Genomic DNA, 19,889 nt, shown 5'->3' with positions numbered 1-19,889 from the left:
GACGTTTTAAACAATCTATCTTAAAATTGCATAATTTTCCTGCTTTTTTTTGCTTTTAGTTTTCTGGCATCACATCTAGTGATGTATATTAAGTTTCGATGTTATCAGTATTTATTATTTCTACTTATATATGTATTATATCCCTTTTTTTGAAGTTCCACTAAATATTTAATGTAGTTGTATTCACCTTACTCATGTTTGTGTATTTACTTATTGTTATCATAACTGTGCTTTCACGTAAGAAACGCTGCATCTTGTTTTTAATAGAACGCATATATGTAGTTATTTGCTCAGTATATGCATTGCATAGTTACTCAAAAAGTTTTGCATCCTGACCCTAGGTTAATTTAACACTCAAATACTTTAAAAAATAAATCTTTTACTTAAACTGGTAAAAATAAACCTGAATAAATAATACCTATTATAGGTGCACAAAAATAAAAATAAATTTGAACTTCGTTGGCTGTTATTGTCATACTCTTCGCACCTTTCTGTTATATATACCTTATAATTGACATTTGAGTCACTAAAAGACTATGAATTAATCGATTACCTAACTGTAATTAAAAGTCGATATCGCTACCTTTTTGTTTATACTGTTTATAGACTTTCAATCTTCAATGACCATAAATTAACTGGTTATAACTTATAGATTAATTTCAAGGAGTACGGTAGAATTGTGTGGTTGCTCAAACAAATTATACAATTTTATCGTTCGGAAATACTTTTTATTAAACAGAAAAAGATTTTTTAAAATAGCAACACTTTTTCCGTTTAATAACTGATTTTCTTGTATTCAGTCTTCGTACCAATATGTCCTTCGAATTTCTTGACGATAACGGGGCTCCTGCCTGTGCGCCTGGCGGTTTTATATAGTGCAATATTTTATTTCATCCAGCATATATTGCTTCACAAGATTGATGTATCTTAATTTTATTTTATTTGCTAAAATTGTTATAGCTTATATTAGAATCTACTAATCTACATACATAAAATTAAATTAAGGGCTGTCTACAATAAACCAGTACTATAGAACTTATAAATTATATTTTTTTATATACATTTAATGATCACACGACATGTTGAATAGGCAATTTAGGTACACCTGCTTTGTAACACTGACATTTATATATAGGTACTGTCATATAACACTAAGGCCGTATCATCTGAAATACCAGGTAAATTAGAGATTATATAGAGACAACTTAAAAATCATTTTATTATTAAATCTTGATTCCGGACAAATTCCTTCTAAAGATTATATCGGAGTTTGTTAAAAAAATTAATACATATTAACCTAATAACAATTTTCAATATTGGTGTCATTAATTATGTAATACCCATAGAAAATAGTACGAAACAAACAAATATTGATTTACATAATATAATATATTGATAATTATCATCTACATAAAGATATATTGTTGGATAACTTTTATTTACATCATTCATTGATTAAAATATGCAGTAAAGTTTATTCAAATACAAATAATTTAAACATAATTATTACAGGACATCAATAAAATTTTATGCAAACAGACAATTAATCTTAAAAAATTAACATCAATACAGTTAAGACTTGATTTAAAAAAAAAATGATGTTACATCATATTATGCATAAATACGTTTTCATCATTTTACATTTTACGCTTAAAGTTATTTATAAGGCATTTGATCGAGTTTGGCACCAAGGGCGCCTCCACAAAATTAAAGTAATTTCCTTTTCCCTCTCTCATACTTTTACCTACTTATTAAATTATATCTTAGTGATCGCCACTTCTCTATGCGCTCAGGAAAAACTTTTTAAAATATTTCTAAAATAGAAGCTGGTGTCCCGCAAGGTGCAGTTAACTCAAAATACAATTGTAGCTGACTTTGTAGATGACAAATCACTACTTGCATGCCACTTCTGATCCAGACAGATTAGCTGCCTCTTTTATGCAAACCCATCTTAACCTATTAGCCTCATGGTACATAGAATGAGGCCTGAAATTAAACCAAACGAAATCGTTCCTTTCTACCTTCACACTACATCCCAAAGACTGTCCACAACTATTCATCAATAATCAACCTCTACCCTACTTTCAAAACGTCAATAATCTTGGACTAACCCTAGACCGCCGACTCACATGGGTTCCTCATATATGCTCCAAACGTTTAACCCTCAATGATTGTAAGCCGTTAGCTACGATACCTACTGACCTCTAAACATATTTATCTAAACAACAAGCTCCTTATATACAAAATGCTATTTAAACTAATATGGATCTATGGTATGCAGCTCTTGGGATCAGCAAAACCTACTAACATCAATAGAAAACAAACTTATCAATCCAAAACTCTAAAACAAATCATTAAAGCACCATATTACGTTTCCAATTACACACTTAATCACGACCTCTTCATATACTTTGTTACAGACGTGGCTAAAACACACTCAAAAGATTACATAATAACTTTTTAAATCATAATATAAATGTGTGTATTTCTAACACAATATTGGGTGATTACTTTAACAGTAAACACTTATTAACTTAAAAAATACTAGAGTTATGCTATGTTAGAAAATATTTGTTGTATATTTTGAACTCGGGAAATTAATCAGTAATCCGCTAGATTAAATTAATAGGTCCTAGGCTAGGCCCATTTTATATGACTAACAGAGCGAGGGTTAAGTTGTCGATAAAATCGATTAATTAGTGGGTTTTAATGATGGATAAAATTTGAATGAAATTAAATGTAGTAAGATTTTTTAATTGAGTTAGGATTGGAATATTTTAGCAATTGTTTAAATTATTATTTTTCTATTCATATTGGCTATGCTATTACTAATCGGGTAACAACTGAAAATATATTAAATGTTTTTTTTTTTAATATTGTATTTAATACTAGTAGGTATTAACACGATTAACAAGTTTTAAGGAAACCAATTTTTCGGTATATTTATTTACTATTAATTTTATTTTACTTTAATTAGCAATGACGAATATTTTATTTAATGTATTTATAACTGCATTTTTATCTGTTATTATAAATAATAAGTAAAATTTTCTAATTAGCCCTAAGTTGTAAACAACATAATAATTAGTATTACTATAAAAAATAAAAATGTTATATCTTTGTTAATACAGGATGTGAGTGGGAAGGAAGTAGTCCTTAATATCAATTAGGCTCAAAAAGTCGATTATCTCCTCATTGGCTGATCTTTAGTTACACATCTAATACGATCGCGATAAAAAAAAAACGATATAATACATATTATGATACATCTTATTAAGTAATAAGTGAGCTAATGCAAAATGTGACGTATAATATTAAGTATAGGATTATAATACCATTAATACCCTTGTTTAATACAGTATCACAGTAGAAAGGAAAAATTATACGAGGTTTTAAAATACACGTCTATTACCTATGTAAAATATATTATAAGGTATACGGTGTACTTATTCATAATAAAATATAATTGTATTAATATTTACCTATTGAAACAGGAAATGAAGTGTGTACACAATACACAGCATTTACTTCTACTTAATATGATTATATCCGTAAAAGGATTTAACGGACACATTCGACACTATCAAGAAGATCTTGTCATTGAACGTTTACACATTTAGCTGGTACTACATACTTTTATTAATCCTTGGACCTTGAGTTAATATATTTGTATGATTTAAAAAAAAAATTCATGCAGTGTAATGTTTATAAACAATTAATTTAATTAATTACTCTTGATTTATTTATTCATATATTTACGGTTATAAAGCAGATCCTAATTTTATTATTATAAAGGTTAATCTTTAAATAGAATAATACAATAATATATTGTTCCATATAATATGATGTATTAAATAATTTAAATAATAATATTACCTATAGGTACCTACTTATATTTATTGTTTATTTATAGTAGGTAATATCTAATTTAATCATCAAATGTATTTGCTAATACAGCGGTTCTCAAACTTTTTTGTTCGCGGAGCCCATATATTCCTAAAAAAAATTACGGAGCCCCAAAGATCAGAAATGTCTATATGAGGCAACAAAAATTCATAAATAAATTATGTAATTACAATTAACAATTGTAAATGATTTGCTTTATATTTTTATTTTCTATAAAATACGAATATATACGATCCATTTGTATTTTTATTCACAAAAAAAATTGTTAACAATAAAAACAATTGATGGTAAAATAAGAAACACGTAATACGAATAAACACCGAAATAACAATATTTGCGTTAGCGGCCGATGAATAACGAGTAATGACTGAAGAATCAAGAAATTATTAGAACTTCGTAGAATGTAGATTGTACTCTTGTAGATAAGTAAACTAAATCATTATCTTACAACATGTCAAATGAATGAAAAACCCATACTTTTATCTAATCTCATTTTGACAATGACACAAAATATGACATATGTGGATTTATAAATATTTTAAAGTTTTAAACGTTTAAAATAATTCATATTGGTACGGTCTAAATAATATTGATTATAAAAATAAAAATTTAACTAAGAAATATAATAATAATTTAATAATTTAAATTTAATTAATACAAAAATTCTCAGGGAGCCACGGAGCCCTTAGACTACTCTCGCGGAGCCCTAGGGCTCCGCGGAGCACAGTTTGAGAACCGCTGTGCTAATATAAATCCTAATGTCGCCACCTTATATTTACATCGAATAACAATGTAAATACTTTATTAGATACATATTGGAAAATGTGTTTGATATCGATATCATTATTCATCATTTATTTGAATCAATTAACGATTTATTCTGAGCAAAACGGTTGTGATAGGGGGAGGCTCCCAAATTATGTGAAGTAATAACTTTAGAGCTGTTAGTTAACAAAATCAAAAAATAAGTATGTATGAACTTACAATTATTTAAAAATTAAGAGAAACAATTAACACTTTATTTAAAGCGATTTGGGCCAACTTTACACATACTTATGATTATCATATCTGTCACAGTTATGAAAACTGTAGTTCCAATAAAAATAAAAATTTTAAATATCATTTACAAAAATTTCAGCATATAAATTAATCAATATTGGGCAAATGATTAACGGTTAGCCTACTACAGCGGAAGTAAACTTGAACATAATACCAATCTGTGTTAAAGTTACCCTTGTGACCTCGTGACCAACTTCCCTGATTGAATCGAGTGTCTGTGTGACTGTTTAAAAAATTATTTTGTTCGAGAACTAAAAAACCAAACCCTTTACATTGATCGTATTAATCCAAAAATCGATAATTGACTGCAGTAGTTTAGCAGATATGATGAATGTTATATGATGGATTTCAGAATTCGATACATTAATATTACAACTCACTAAAAATTTAAAATACATAGTTTATCGAAGTGTTATGTGCATGGAAATGATGAATATTTCTAAAAATATCGAGCTATTTGCGCTTAGAAAATCGATGTAGGTATGTATAATATTAAATAAACATGTTTATTTGTGACATGTTTATTTAAATAAACATGTCACAAGTTAGAGGTACCTAAAACCGAATAGTGCTAATAACCTATGTGATTATGTATACTATTTATATACGGGTAATATGCAAAAAGTAGTAGGTGCTTTATTACGAATAACGATGATACACATCGTGAAAGTAACGAGTGGATATTCCAATTTTATTTGTAGCGACAGTGTGATACAGAGTATGCTACACCTACAAATATGTATATTTACCATTATTGATAGTATTAAAGTATTTTATTAATATAATATGCATTATTTTATATTATTCTTTGTTTTATACATAGCAACGAAATAACGTCATATTACCTATATACGCACGTCAACGTATAATAAACTTTAAAATACAATAATGTACGCTGCACTTATTTATATTATATGATTACCACTGCGGACCGCGAACAAGTTTCACACGAGCGCGACAACAGGTCCATTTATGGGCGTACCGATACACTTCCATATTTGTCGAGATTCGCCGTCGATGTCATTAATACATTTTGTATGTACATAGTATGTATAGAATGTTTATTTTAAATATATATTCTCATTTAATCATTTTAGGATTTTTTTTTAACAATAATTATAAAACAACACCTTTGAAAAAAAATGTCACTTTTTTTAATTATTTTAATGAGATCACGGTTAACAACGATAATAACGATAAAAATAAAATAAAGTAAATTTTTTTATTCAAAAGTATGATTTTCTAATAATTTTTAACTATCTAACAAATATTTATTAAACTGCTAAAACATTTCGAGAAAATGAGTTATCACCTTTAAAATAATCACTCTGTATATACAATATACATAATATATATATATATGTACAGTGGACATTATGACGGCGTACACACGTATTATTGTTATTATTCGGACGTAGAAAGGGAAACCATATATAGTGACTATATGTATTATATGCATTATTTCCTCTATAGTAAAAAACGCGGTCGTCGTTAAAATATTTTTCTGTTTACAATATCTGCAGGATAATGGCCTATTGGCTATTATACCTTTATAGTTTAAAGTATAAAGATTAGACAGACTTGTATTTGACCATGGAGTAAAATCGTGGTGGGGGGCATACTTAGGCATAAAGCCTCCCTTGAGGAGAGGGTTAAGCTTGCCCTAAGGCCTTAGCTATCTCAATTATACACGAAACATTTCATTCAATTTAGTAATATTAATTTAGTTAATACTTAATTAATATTTAATTATAATAACTTAATTTTTATTATTCCCAGTTTTCAAAATGTTAACTTAAACTATAATATAAAGTACCAATACTTAATGTAATTTTCTATTTATACCTTTATTTGTGGCTATATATATATACGTGTGTGTAATATATATTATAAATGTCAATAGAATATACTTAGGTGATAACATAAGGATCTTTAATATAGGCATATAGCCCCCCTAATTTGTTTTCTTGAAATAAAAAACGTTTTGTAATAAAATTAAATTTAATACTGGAAATCAATAACTAACTTTAAAATTTTTTTAGTTTTTTATATTTTATGAGCTTAAAAAAATAAATAAGTTAAGTTAGTAAATAGTTAGTTAGTTTATTTAAATATTTAATAAAAAATTTAAGCTTTTATAATAATATAATCATCAATGTTAATAATAAAAAGATATCTGAGCTTGTAATATTATACACTTATATACATATTTTGTCATTTCAATTATACAAACAACTCTCATTTATAATAACTTTGTTAATTAGTTACAATATTGTATCTACTTATTTAACTACCTATATATAGGCTATATACATGGAAAATTTCAAATGACGTCTATCAAAAAAAAAAAAAAAAAAATAGAAATCTATATTAGTTATTAAGTACCTTCGTTATCTGATTTACCTACAATCTCAATTTCCCACTCACTATTAGGTATATTGTAACATTTTTACAAAACATCATTATAATATTCTAAATTAAATTAACGTGCGATGCGAAAATATCCAAATTTAATTTAAAACCAGAATCTTTTAAAGTTAATACTTTTTATTTCTAATTAAATTAACAACTATTACTCCATTTCTAAAAAAAATTGTTTAATTTAATTTTTGTACGTCCAAGGCACAACTATATACGCGATATATTCTTTATTGCGTACAACATACATGCGACATGCCTATTAAAGTAAATACATACTGGTAACTGGAAATCACATTTTAAGACATTAATGAACGATTCACAATACCATTTTAAGTTCTATCAATTGAATATTTGTTTAGGATTGTTGATAGGTATATATGTCTAAACAGCTTGTGACATACACATGGTGAATCACGTGATTTCATAAAAATTTAAAAAAATTTTTATTGTTAAATATTATAATATCTTAAGCTAAAAACTTATAATGCGTAAGAAAAAAAAAAACCCAATATATATAAAAACACACTTTAAAATTCTAAACATATAAGCATATTTATATATATTAATATTATTATGCAAAAAATATTTTTTATGTTTTTCTTGTTCACTATACCACGTGGTATAATTATTAATAAATCAATCAGTGTTTTTATTGATAATTTTAAACAGAATGTAATATATTTTTATACAAATAAAATTATAAATACCCAACTACCCAAGTATAATTTATTTATTTTTAAATAAAATAAAAATGTAGGTAACAATTTCAATACGTATAACCTGTATAAAAATTGAATTTTAATTGAGCACCTAGTCAACAAGTTATAACTTTATAAGTAGTATTAATATTTTGTGTAGGAATCGGAATTAATCCATAAAATAAACCTACAAAAGGTTTTACCTATTAATTATTATTTATATACAATATAGGTCCTAAAAAAAGGTTTACAGTTATTGGATTGAAAAATGTAAAGTTATAATTATTTTTAATTGCATAATAATAAATAATAATGTATACCTAGACATTAAAAAAATATTATAAATTTATAACATGTAATATTATATTATGAGTTACACGCATTGCATCGTCAATTACTCATGTATGGTCGAATATAGATTATATACGTAAACCTACCTTATGTGTACATAGGTAAGTATAACAGGCGCGGTTATAGTATTATATGTCAATTGAAGATTTGTATTTTGTATAATACAAGATAATACATATTATTATTCGTCAAACATGTTCACCCCCTTTTTATCCCTTAATAATGCATGTATTCAAATCTTGATTTTTTGAAAATTCAAGTTTATTATAAACTTAAACACTATTTTATCAAAAAAATGTTTTCCGTAATGATCAAATCATCAAAACCTGATGTCGTGCATTATTATCATAATTCCTTCATACTAGTTTAAATAACTCAGAAATTATATATGTACCAAATTGTTTGAATTTTAGATTTTGAATTAGAATATTCAATATATGCAATAAAACAGGTTGGTTTTCATTTGAAAACAAAAGGTTCCATCGCCACAGTTAACGCAGAACACATCTTAAAATGTATTAAAATTAAAAATTTCAAAAATCAGAATTGGAAAAATGAGGGGTATAAGCACGCTTGGTGATCCACTCTGTATATTTAATGCGTATGAATAGGTACGTAGCTATAGATAATTATAAAATCGGATTTTCGCAGTCTAACCGTTTGAGATGACTGCGATTAAAAAATTAAATAAATGATCCTCGTTTGTAGAATATAGGTTTCATGTAAAAACCGCAAAAAAAAAAAAATAGAAATGCATTTTTGCGGAAAAATACTTCCATTTTTGAAGAGTATCATGCGCACTATAACATCGTGGTTACAAATTGCAACGATCACACGACCAAACCTTATATGATCCCGCGAAAACCAAACAAATTATTAACGTGCTACGGGAGGAAGGGAGGGGGACTAATAGAGACGAACGCGGTTATTTACAGTAAATATATTATTGGTGCGTTAGTGCAGTATGACTATATAGGAACCTATATATTTATAAGTAGTAAATATAGGTATACATGTTATCGTACGCTCGTCCGACCGACAGCCTCTGAAAAAGGAATTATATTAACTGCAGCGTGATTGACCGCGTCAGATATGGTCATAAACTCGCGCGTATTGTGTTCGCGTTGCCGACGATGACGGACAGACGACCTTTACCGTCGTCGGGCCCGTTGCCGTACAACGCGAACCCTACCACGCGACAGATTTTCACTTTCGACCGCCGAACGGTCTTGGGGCGGCCGTACGACGTACCTATATAAACTGACTCGAGCCCGCCATCGCAGTCTACACACATTCGCCATTCTCCGATCGCATCGCGCAAACGCCGTTTCGTTTGCACGTTTATTTATTTATTTATTTATCACAGTTCGGAAGGTAGAAATTTATTCGAAAATATTATTTTTTTTTTTTTTTTTTTTTTCGGCAAGACGGCGGATTATTTTTCATAGATTTTTCGTTTTCTGGCCGACGTCGTCGTAATCGACAACAAGTCTGATTTTTGTTATTTTTATTTCTAGAAAATAAAACCGAAATCATGTGCGACGAAGACGTGGCAGCTCTGGTTGTGGACAACGGTTCCGGTATGTGTAAAGCCGGATTCGCTGGTGACGATGCGCCTAGAGCGGTGTTCCCGTCGATTGTCGGACGTCCGCGGTACCAAGTAAATGACAGAAAATATTTTATATTTACGATTATGATTGAGATGGAATATTTCTCGCGACATATTTCGATGTACTATACATTATTCACGTGGCGCACGTCTGCAGGGCATCATGGTGGGCATGGGACAAAAGGACAGCTACGTCGGTGACGAAGCACAGTCCAAAAGGGGCGTGCTCACAGTCAAGTATCCCATCGAACACGGTATCGTCACTAACTGGGACGATATGGAAAAGGTATGGCACCACACGTTCTACAACGAGCTCCGTGTAGCCCCCGAAGAGCACCCAGTGTTACTGACCGAAGCGCCGCTCAATCCAAAGGCCAACCGAGAGAAAATGACACAGGTAACGAGCGATGATGTAAAGCGTCTGGACTTAGCCCCCCTGAGAAATTTTCCGATACGTTCTTGTCTATAGTTGCCTATATGCTTACTTATACTCGCGATTTACTGGTTGATCGATTCAAATTTTTGTCAAAAAATCTGCAGAATAAGTTTATTACGTACAGGGTCGGCTTTTTGGGACATCTGCGCCATCACAACTGAAGAATTTTTTAGTTGCCTTCTGATGTTGACTAATTATTACACTGCGCACATAATAATATTAGTTTTGAAATAAAAATAACTATTACGATTACAAGGCAACATCCGATACTAATGTGTAATTTTATGGTAAAAAATCATCAATCTCAATCTAATGATTCGTTTACTCAATTAAAACTTGTGTGAAACTTTGAAACATAGAAAAATAAAATATATTTTTAGCAAATAATTAGGGAAATTAAAAAAAAAACACGACTACACTTATTGCTTAAGAGTTAAGGTATTTATTTGTGAGGGTCCCTTGGTCTAGGCCCCCCTTAAATCTACCCCTGATTGGCCTGATAACTTATTAAAGTACCTATATCTAACTAATTCAGGGCGACCTTAAATCCAAAATTTACTTTGATCACATATTAATATCGTATATTATTTAAATAATAAATATATCAATTATAATAATTGATCTAGATAATTGTATTATAAGCTTCTATAATGCCAGTCTTATGGTTATTAAGTTTTTTGTACGTTACACATAATGTATTAGACAAGTATAGAACATAACAAATCAATAATCTAGACGTCCAGACACCCGTGATTAAACCAAACAAAAACGAAATAAATGATTAGAGAAGGGGTGTAAAATCGTCCTGTATCTACGTACATTTATTGGATACGTTACTCGGAGACATAGTCGCTACTTAGGATAGGACCAGATCTTGCAAAAATTATGAATTAAACTTTTTTTTTTTTTAAATAGTTGCGATTAAGATCACTGCAGCAGTTATATATCGTACCGTTTATTTACCCTAAAATTAACACGAGTAACATATGCACATATTTGTTTTCAGATCATGTTCGAAACGTTCAACACCCCAGCAATGTATGTGGCCATCCAAGCCGTACTATCCTTGTACGCTTCTGGTCGGACGACTGGTATAGTTTTGGACTCTGGTGATGGTGTGTCCCACACTGTGCCAATCTACGAAGGTTACGCCTTACCACACGCCATACTCCGTTTGGACTTAGCCGGCCGTGATCTCACGGACTACCTAATGAAGATCCTCACTGAAAGGGGTTATAGCTTCACGACTACCGCTGAACGAGAAATTGTTCGCGACATTAAGGAGAAGTTATGTTACGTGGCGCTCGATTTCGAACAAGAAATGCAGACGGCTGCGTCATCCAGCGCTCTGGAGAAATCTTATGAACTCCCAGACGGACAAGTGAGTGTAATGATCGATGAGTGCTTCAATCCCGACTCGGAAGTCATCGATACTTAGGTACTTGATAAAAAATATTATTTTATAACCAGTCCTCACTCTACAGGTGATCACCATCGGTAACGAACGTTTCCGGTGTCCGGAATCGTTGTTCCAACCGTCATTCTTGGGAATGGAATCGGCCGGCATTCACGAAACCACGTACAACTCGATCATGAAATGCGACGTGGACATCAGGAAAGACCTGTACGCCAATACAGTTCTGTCCGGCGGTACTACCATGTACCCAGGCATCGCAGACAGGATGCAGAAGGAAATCACATCACTTGCCCCTTCCACGATGAAAATCAAAACGATCGCACCGCCCGAACGCAAATACTCCGTATGGATCGGTGGTTCTATCTTGGCGTCCCTGTCTACTTTTCAACAGATGTGGATTTCGAAGACCGAATACGACGAGAGCGGCCCGTCCATTGTGCACAGAAAATGTTTCTAAAGTGCAGGATCACGGTTTTAGCAGATATACACACTCACACTCACATAATATACAATATATAATATACATACATTGTACAATTAATGTACATATATTATATTGATGTACACGTATAACTATTTATATATTTAATTTATTAAGTTATTTGGAAGTATAAACAGATTTAAATATATACATACACGTTTGTATAGGACTATATAATTATACCTAACATAATAATGTATAGTAAATATATGCCAATATAATATATAGTATATTGGTACCTAAATAAATATCAGTACCTAATTATCACAACAATAATCAATTTGTGAGCGTGTTACCTTACAAGGAATGTAAAAGACACCTATTTTAAATATTCAACAAACTAGAAATGATCACAGTGTTGAACTATTTAAATAAAATACTCCATTTTCTTCATCAAATAAAGATGCACATCAAAATTTTTAAGACAAATACAGACTTGTATTCTTTACTTTACTCAGAAAGTATCATTTTAATGCATATTTTTGCCCTAACAAGAACAATATTGCATACATTTATTAACACTAGATAAATATTATTATTAAAAACTTGAAAAACATTTTAAAATTTAAATATTTCATATACCTTACAGAATATTTAATCCTTTTATTATGCTAAATAATAAATATTGAGGAAGTATAGTAAATTAATTTCAAATTTAAAACAAAGGTAACAAAAAAAACTTGAAATTTAATTTATTAATTATATAAAAATCAAAATATCAAAAATGTTTACAAATATTGTAAATTTAAAGTTCAATAATAAATAATTTTACCAAATAAACAATTTTAAGTAATAATAGTAAACTTTATAAAGATAGTAGATTCATATTAAAATAGGTTACATATTTTGGATGATGTAATTTTTGCAACCAGACTTCAAAATTTAACAAAATTCAATAATTATGGATGAATACTTTGCCTTTTACCTAATAACTTCAAGCAATATTATATCATTAGTTATGGTTTGTCAAAAAACAATTTTAACTGCATTGATACTACTGTAAATTATTGTTCACTGAAAAAAAAAATAAGATAGAAAATCATACTAAAAAAAAATGTTTTCTTGATTCTACTTAAGCAACATGTGTCAATTTATTTTTCAACTTTAATGGTTTTTTATAAATTTAAAATTATGATTATTGTTTTAATTGCTTATAAGGATTTGTATAAATAATATTCAATAGCAAGCTTAATTTGTCCATAAAATATAAATTATAAAAATATTAATTTGCAAAAAACTTATACATTTGGTACTAAGTCTTAATAAAAAGTCTTGATGTTAAACTATACACTCTACATGACTCTCATGGCTTTTTCTACCATCAATAAAATTCATAAAAACTTATATCAAATTAATATTTCTCCATAAAAAATAAGTTCTATTTTTGACTATTATACAAAAAAAGTTTTATAACCAATTACATCAAGAGTAAGGTTATTTTATCAATATCCCTGATCATTAATAGACTCTAGACTTCAAAGTCAATTGCCTACATATTAAGAAAATTTAAATTGACACTGTGTTTATGTGAACTAGGATTTAATTAATAGTCTTATAAACAAATAAGTGCACTATAAATGTTTAAAAATAGCTAATTAACTATGACATTTCTTTAAGTAAAAATAATTATTATTGAATCCCATCAGATATCATATTAGTGGTGGTGAGTGATAGATTTGAAATAAATTTTATGAATAAGTGAATAATTTTATGCTTAAAATTCAATAGATTTGTTTATTTCAAAGTATGCTGTACCATTGGCATGATAATAGCAGTTTTTTAGATATTAAACATATCTATTATATCCAAAAAAGCTCTTAATAGAAAATTATCAACTCCAGTGAAATAAAATACAGCGATTATGTCAAGAGATTTCTAGTATGCTAGTATAAAAACAATATTTATTGTATACAGGAAATGCTTTAAGAAACATGAATATTAAAGTGAAATGAAGACATACTCATGTTAAAATCATAGTTTAAATATATACAATATATTAATGACTAATAAATAACTAATTAAATTTTATAACAAATTGAAAATACTATTTTATAGGACTTTAGCAGGGTACTATATTTATTATTTGCAACACTTGAATACAAATAAAATTTTAAATAAAAATAAAATTGATAATAGAATAATAGAAAAAAAAAATAAAATGTCCTAAATACTAGATAAATATCACAACAATTGTTAATCTCTGTGGGAGTAAATTATACATACAAGATTTTTTTTATACATTATATAACAAATAATCAAATAGTTTCAAGCGAAAATGTCCAGATCTATTATTTTGTCACAAAAATTACATGAAAATAATAACCTACAAGGTATCAAAAAACCGACTACAACCAGAAGAACGAAGTTCACGCATGTTACATTCTTTTGGTGCTTGAGAGCCATCATTACACCATTGACTATGACAAAATTTAAATCTGGAAAGCAATAAAGATAGTTTTGTTAAATATTCATAATTTATACATATAAATAACTGTATGTTCAGTATAATTCAAAAACAAAATACTGAATATAATATGAAAATAAATAGCTTTTGGGTAAATAATATAAATAGGTACTAACATCTCAAGTTTCTTTTTAATATGTAAATTGCAACCAAATGCGGACACAGGTAATTTATCTGTGATTTCAATTGCTTTAATGTTTGATGGACTTGGCAATAAAGTTGTCAATTCTTCCTTATTATTGTCATCAGATTTCTGTGAAAGGTGTTTATTACGACCTTCTTTCAAATACTCTACTCGTTTTAGCTCTCTAATTCGTTGCAAATCCCATCTGACAGAACAATATAAAATTGTTAACAATACGCAGTATACTATACACACAAGAAAAAAAACAATCTTTAAAAGCATTACCTTTTTCGTTTTTGTTCACATTGTTCAAGTCTAAAGTGCCGGCTTTCAAATATATCATCAGACATATTTTCTGTACCTTCCATAGAATACCAACTAGAATATGTTTTAACCCTCCAACTTGGTATCTAAAAAATTATATATATTAATGTTATAAAGTGAATAATAAATACTAAGTAAATAATACACATATACAATTAAATACTTACTTCTAAATTACTATTACTATTTTCGGAAACTGGTTCATCTTTTACAGGATCATAATTTCCTAAACAAGTGTAATATGCATTGTCTGCTGTGATTAAAGACAATTCTTGCATTTTACCTATTTTAGCTTAACACGGTAAATACAGTAAATAAATAAAAATTATGCTTTAATGAGAAAATTTTAAATTTAATTTTAAAAAAAAACCAACCTGATTTAGCTCGTGTATTTCTAGTTCTAGGACGTTTTGTCTGATTGGATTCTAATGGATCTGGGTTTGGTTGTTTTATAGCTGCTTGACGAATTCTACGTCTTTTAGGTTTAATGTCTTGTTGTTCTTGGTGATCATGTAGTTCAGCCGAATTCAAATCTCCTATACCAGACGAACATGTTGAAGAAACTGGTGTGAATGGCAAAACATCCAAGTTTTCTACTCTAGCACTTATTTCAGCAAAACCTTGATCACTATCTGTAGACTTCTGTTTGTACTATACAATAAAGAATTATAATGGTAATGTAAATTATGTACTTTAAATTAAATTATGAAATTATAATATTAACTTTTACATTTTTAAATTACTACAACTGTTAAATGGTCACTCACCTGCTCCAATTCTTTTTCCAATTCAAATACTCGTTTATAAGCTTGCTGAGCATAGTTTAAAATCTCGTCTATTAACTCTACATTTGCACCTTGAAGATCCTTTAATCTACTCGACTCATTGGACGACGGTGGGTAAACGCGGTGGTTGATGGAGGCCACCGCTTGATTATTGCCAGCGGCTACGGTGATCTTGGACGCGGCCATTATCATTTCATTTTGTTCATCAAGCACCTCCTCACAATGGTTCACGAATCCACCAGCAACGACGCCGCCACCGCCGTTTACAATCCGGCACTCTTTGGACATCGCCGATACACGACCGCTACTACTGTTGTTACATCTCCCCGTCACGCTTATCATCTAGCAGAATTGACTTACGTATCTAAGAACGACCGTCAACGCACTAGAGTGATTTGAGAAGAATCGCACGCACATACACTTTTAGTGGACAAATAATTTAGACGAGAACTGATTTACAAAATATAAATGTCGTGAAAACTCGACGAGGAACGAATTGAACAACAAAACGCAGAAACCGGTAGAACGTCATGCAACGTGCACAATGCGGTTTAGTTTGTCCGTTTTTCGGCCGTCAGCAGTCGCGTTTCAGCAGGTAATAATAACAATAAAAGATTGATCAACGAACGCGGTCCGTAATTACGGTAACGCAATAATATTCAAAACACAAACAAACGCGTTATCAGCGCGCAAGGACGACAGTGTGAGAGTGAGTGATAATTCAAACGAGTGAGACAGACATCTAGCGGACAGGTTAGCCAATGTGACATCAGTCTTTTTCCCTCGTCGTACGTACGCCCGGAGGATACCGCAAGTCCGTATGGTTGAAACCATACGGTCGGTGGCGCTTATTATTACGAACGAAATTTCTTATTTCACGTCTTCTTTAACTATAGGACGATATGTACCCAAACGGGCCAAATATACCAGTTATTACCTCTAAATTCATGTTATTTTGAATCATAGCCGATATCATTTATTGTGAAGTGTGATTTGTGAATCCTGATCGAAATTTTCTTCTTTTTGTACTTCAAACAAAATTTAAATTTATCATTTTCGTGTTGTTGTAATAGAATACAACTGCCGTTTGCATTATAATATTAAATGTGATAGAACATTTACACACACACACACATATATATATAATAATTATATATATATATATTATATATCAATAGAAAACATTTTTCAACGCCATCACTTCTTTTTTTGAAACAACAGGACGATTTCATTTGTGCTTTAAAGTAAGTAAACCGTAATTGATTTGTATTTAAAACTTACTTTTATAAATTTAATTATTTTTTGCTGATTAATGTAGAGACTAATTATAACTATACATAATACAATATTTTTTATTAGTTACTAACTGTAAATGCATTACTTGAAATATAAGAAACAATACTACTAAAATGTTAACTATTAAATAGTTATATGACCAATTAACTGTCTTATGTACAATATCATAAGAAAATATTATATTATTGTGATTAAACTTAGTTTATAATAACAAGTTTTAAGTTTTTTATTCAAATAATTATTGTATTTATGCAAAAAAAATTATTGTTCCTTGATAAAAAATGATAATAATTTTTAATTATTGTAAATGATATATATATCTTATTAAATATATTTAATCTAATTTACTGCCTTTAAAATTCAATATTATTATATGTATTGTAAAAGATTAATAAATTATAATTTTTTACATTACTTAACACATTAAAACTGTTGTATATTATAATGAGTTGATAAATCAATAGGATACTGTTTGATTTAAAATATTATAAAAATATAGGTTTTTTCCATTTTTTTAAATTTTTATGTATAATTGTATAACTATTTTGTATCTGTCCTATAAATTATATATTTACTATAATTATTTTGTGTATTTACTCAAGGTGTCTTTCCATCAATAACAATGCCCAAGAAGAAAGTAATTTCTCATGATGAACCTGTACCTGCAAGACCTCATAGAAACATGGTTAGTATTGATATATTAAATTATACAGCGTTACTTTCAATTAATTTTTGTTTTTTTTTTTTTTTTTTTAATATAGAAAGCCAAAGTAGTATTTGATCCATCTGATAATCATATACCGAAGAAGAGAGCTAAATATTCTTATAAAAATGATAAATCTATAGAAGTCACTACTGTAAGAAAAACTACAAGTGATAGAAGAAGAAAACAAGATACTACTAAGGCAAAAAGTCTTCGAGTTAATTCTATAACTGAATCATTAGATAGTTCGTCAACTGAAATCAACACTATATCTCCAGTAAATTCTCCAGTAAAAAGTGCTACTCCTGAAGTAACTAAGGAAACATTATCAAAAATGTGTTATATGTGTTCAAAAATTTTAGAAAATAAAGAATTACTTGATTGTCCAATTTGTTTGATCAAAGGTAGAAATAATTATATCATAAAAAAAATTTATTTTACCACTAACATTTTTAATTAATTTTTTATAGCTCATAAAGACTGTCTAATAGTGGATGAGCCCGTGTGGAAGTTCAAATTAGATTTAAGTCCTTGGCTCTGTAAACAATGCAGAAAACAAAACTGCAGTAAATGTCTCAAAGACGAAGGCCTGAAGGTTAACTTAGTAATAATGATATTTATTAATAACTAAATACTTAATTATTCAATTTCATTTATAGGTAATGTATCACTGTGTTTCTTGTGATGTTGGATTACACAGCATTTGTTATGAATCATATGAAATTAAACCTTTACATAAAGTAGAACCTGATATGTATGTATGTATCCCTTGCATGACTTTGGCTACTCAAATAAACCAAGAAGAAGTTGAAGTATTTGATATTAAAGGTAATACTAGACGATTTAAACTTATTAAAGATATAAACTATTGGTAAATTAAATGAAATTTGTGTTTAGATAATGTTGAACAATCACACACATCTAGTATTATGTCTTTATCGTCTGATGAAGATGACACTTGTTCTAGAAGTAATAAATCATATAGTTCATCAGACTATGAACAATACGATGATTTCCATGATAATGATATCCCAAATGTATTGAAATGGAATAAAGATCAATTGTTTGAATATTTATCAGAACATTTACCCAAAGAAATTATTGATCAACTAATTAATTGCGTAAGATATTAATAATTAATTAATTAATAAAAGTAATAGTTTCATTTAATTATGTTGTGCATAATTTATAATGTTAAATCGTTAAATCTATACTTAGAAGTATTTGTTTTTTATTAATTGTAGGATATTGATGGTCGCTCTCTACAATTACTTCAACGTGATGATATCGTATCAAACATGGGTTTGAAACTTGGACATGCATTGAAATTTTATAAACAAGTGCGAATTTTACAGTCTCAAAGTACATTCAATCGCTTATTTTGGGAATAATTATTATTATCTTTGTATATATTTATCATTGAATGATATAAAATTGTGTTCATGTTTTTTTTTTTTTATGTATATAAATTATAATTATAGTGAGTTTGAGACCTGTTCTTTCAAGACTTTTGAAACCAAATGAAATTATCTATTTTATAAAATTCTCCACTCCATATTTACCAATAGTGAAATAATTTATTAAGCTAATTTTTTATAAAAATAACATAACTTTCAATATTATTTTAATTCAATTGCATATAATGACGTTAAATCAAATTTATATTCTGTATTATTTAATAATAACAGTTGCTAGTAATGAAAACCCCCTAGAACATTGCTATATTGGCAACATTAGGTTGGGCCATGGCCCTACCTAGAAGTGCATGGCTTGATTATAAACATAGTAATCTGATCACATTTCTAAGTATAAAAA

General features: G+C 28.8%; 4 protein-coding genes across 4 annotated transcripts in view; 2 read left to right on the top strand and 2 right to left on the bottom strand.

Moving 5' to 3' along the window:
* LOC112603675 overlaps window positions 1-2,060 on the bottom strand; it is a 25,605-nt gene extending 23,545 nt beyond the window's left edge. Inside the window, exon 1 of the mRNA XM_025352363.1 lies at window positions 1,897-2,060. Coding sequence (XP_025208148.1) covers window positions 1,897-2,060 — 164 coding nt within the window. The remainder of the gene's footprint in view (window positions 1-1,896) is intronic.
* A 7,643-nt stretch (window positions 2,061-9,703) lies between these two features.
* Window positions 9,704-12,441, top strand: LOC112603514 (actin-42A-like). Its single transcript, XM_025352116.1, has 5 exons — window positions 9,704-9,809; window positions 9,953-10,095; window positions 10,202-10,441; window positions 11,487-11,861; window positions 11,965-12,441. The coding sequence occupies exons 2-5, from the start codon at window positions 9,970-9,972 to the stop codon at window positions 12,352-12,354; spliced, it is 1,131 nt and encodes a 376-aa protein (XP_025207901.1). The 5' UTR covers window positions 9,704-9,809; window positions 9,953-9,969; the 3' UTR covers window positions 12,355-12,441.
* A 2,079-nt stretch (window positions 12,442-14,520) lies between these two features.
* LOC112603594 lies at window positions 14,521-16,417 on the bottom strand. Its single transcript, XM_025352245.1, has 6 exons — window positions 16,058-16,417; window positions 15,665-15,941; window positions 15,458-15,582; window positions 15,252-15,376; window positions 14,959-15,171; window positions 14,521-14,813 (listed from the first exon to the last, which is right to left on the bottom strand). The coding sequence occupies exons 1-6, from the start codon at window positions 16,415-16,417 to the stop codon at window positions 14,702-14,704; spliced, it is 1,212 nt and encodes a 403-aa protein (XP_025208030.1). The 3' UTR covers window positions 14,521-14,701.
* Window positions 16,418-16,921: 504 nt separating this feature from the next.
* On the top strand, window positions 16,922-19,465 carry LOC112603595. The gene is made up of 7 exons (XM_025352246.1): window positions 16,922-17,319; window positions 17,974-18,056; window positions 18,133-18,478; window positions 18,545-18,669; window positions 18,734-18,902; window positions 18,972-19,195; window positions 19,319-19,465. Exons 2-7 carry the CDS (start codon window positions 17,994-17,996, stop codon window positions 19,463-19,465), a joined length of 1,074 nt encoding a protein of 357 aa, XP_025208031.1. The 5' UTR covers window positions 16,922-17,319; window positions 17,974-17,993.
* The last annotated feature ends 424 nt before the right edge of the window (window positions 19,466-19,889 follow it).

Source organism: Melanaphis sacchari, unplaced genomic scaffold, assembly GCF_002803265.2.
Source record: "Melanaphis sacchari strain LSU unplaced genomic scaffold, SCAv2.0 Contig10_pilon_pilon, whole genome shotgun sequence".
In the NCBI taxonomy this organism is placed as follows: domain Eukaryota; kingdom Metazoa; phylum Arthropoda; class Insecta; order Hemiptera; family Aphididae; genus Melanaphis; species Melanaphis sacchari.
The sequence above is the reverse complement of the archived record's forward strand: the minus strand, read 5'-3'. Positions and strand labels throughout refer to the sequence as shown.

Excerpts from the sequence above, each read along its gene's own strand:
- LOC112603514 (XM_025352116.1), top strand. The coding sequence starts at position 9,970 with ATGTGCGACGAAGACGTGGCAGCTCTGGTTGTGGACAACGGTTCCGGT. Across the intron at positions 10,096-10,201 it reads TCGGACGTCCGCGGTACCAA|GGCATCATGGTGGGCATGGG; the intron begins GTAAATGACAGA and ends GCACGTCTGCAG. Across the intron at positions 11,862-11,964 it reads ATGAACTCCCAGACGGACAA|GTGATCACCATCGGTAACGA; the intron begins GTGAGTGTAATG and ends CTCACTCTACAG.
- LOC112603594 (XM_025352245.1), bottom strand. The coding sequence starts at position 16,417 with ATGATAAGCGTGACGGGGAGATGTAACAACAGTAGTAGCGGTCGTGTA. Across the intron at positions 15,583-15,664 it reads AAATACACGAGCTAAATCAG|CTAAAATAGGTAAAATGCAA; the intron begins GTTGGTTTTTTT and ends TACCGTGTTAAG. Across the intron at positions 14,814-14,958 it reads ATTAAAAAGAAACTTGAGAT|ATTTAAATTTTGTCATAGTC; the intron begins GTTAGTACCTAT and ends ATTGCTTTCCAG.
- LOC112603595 (XM_025352246.1), top strand. The coding sequence starts at position 17,994 with ATGCCCAAGAAGAAAGTAATTTCTCATGATGAACCTGTACCTGCAAGA. Across the intron at positions 18,057-18,132 it reads CAAGACCTCATAGAAACATG|AAAGCCAAAGTAGTATTTGA; the intron begins GTTAGTATTGAT and ends TTTTTAATATAG. Across the intron at positions 18,479-18,544 it reads TCCAATTTGTTTGATCAAAG|CTCATAAAGACTGTCTAATA; the intron begins GTAGAAATAATT and ends AATTTTTTATAG.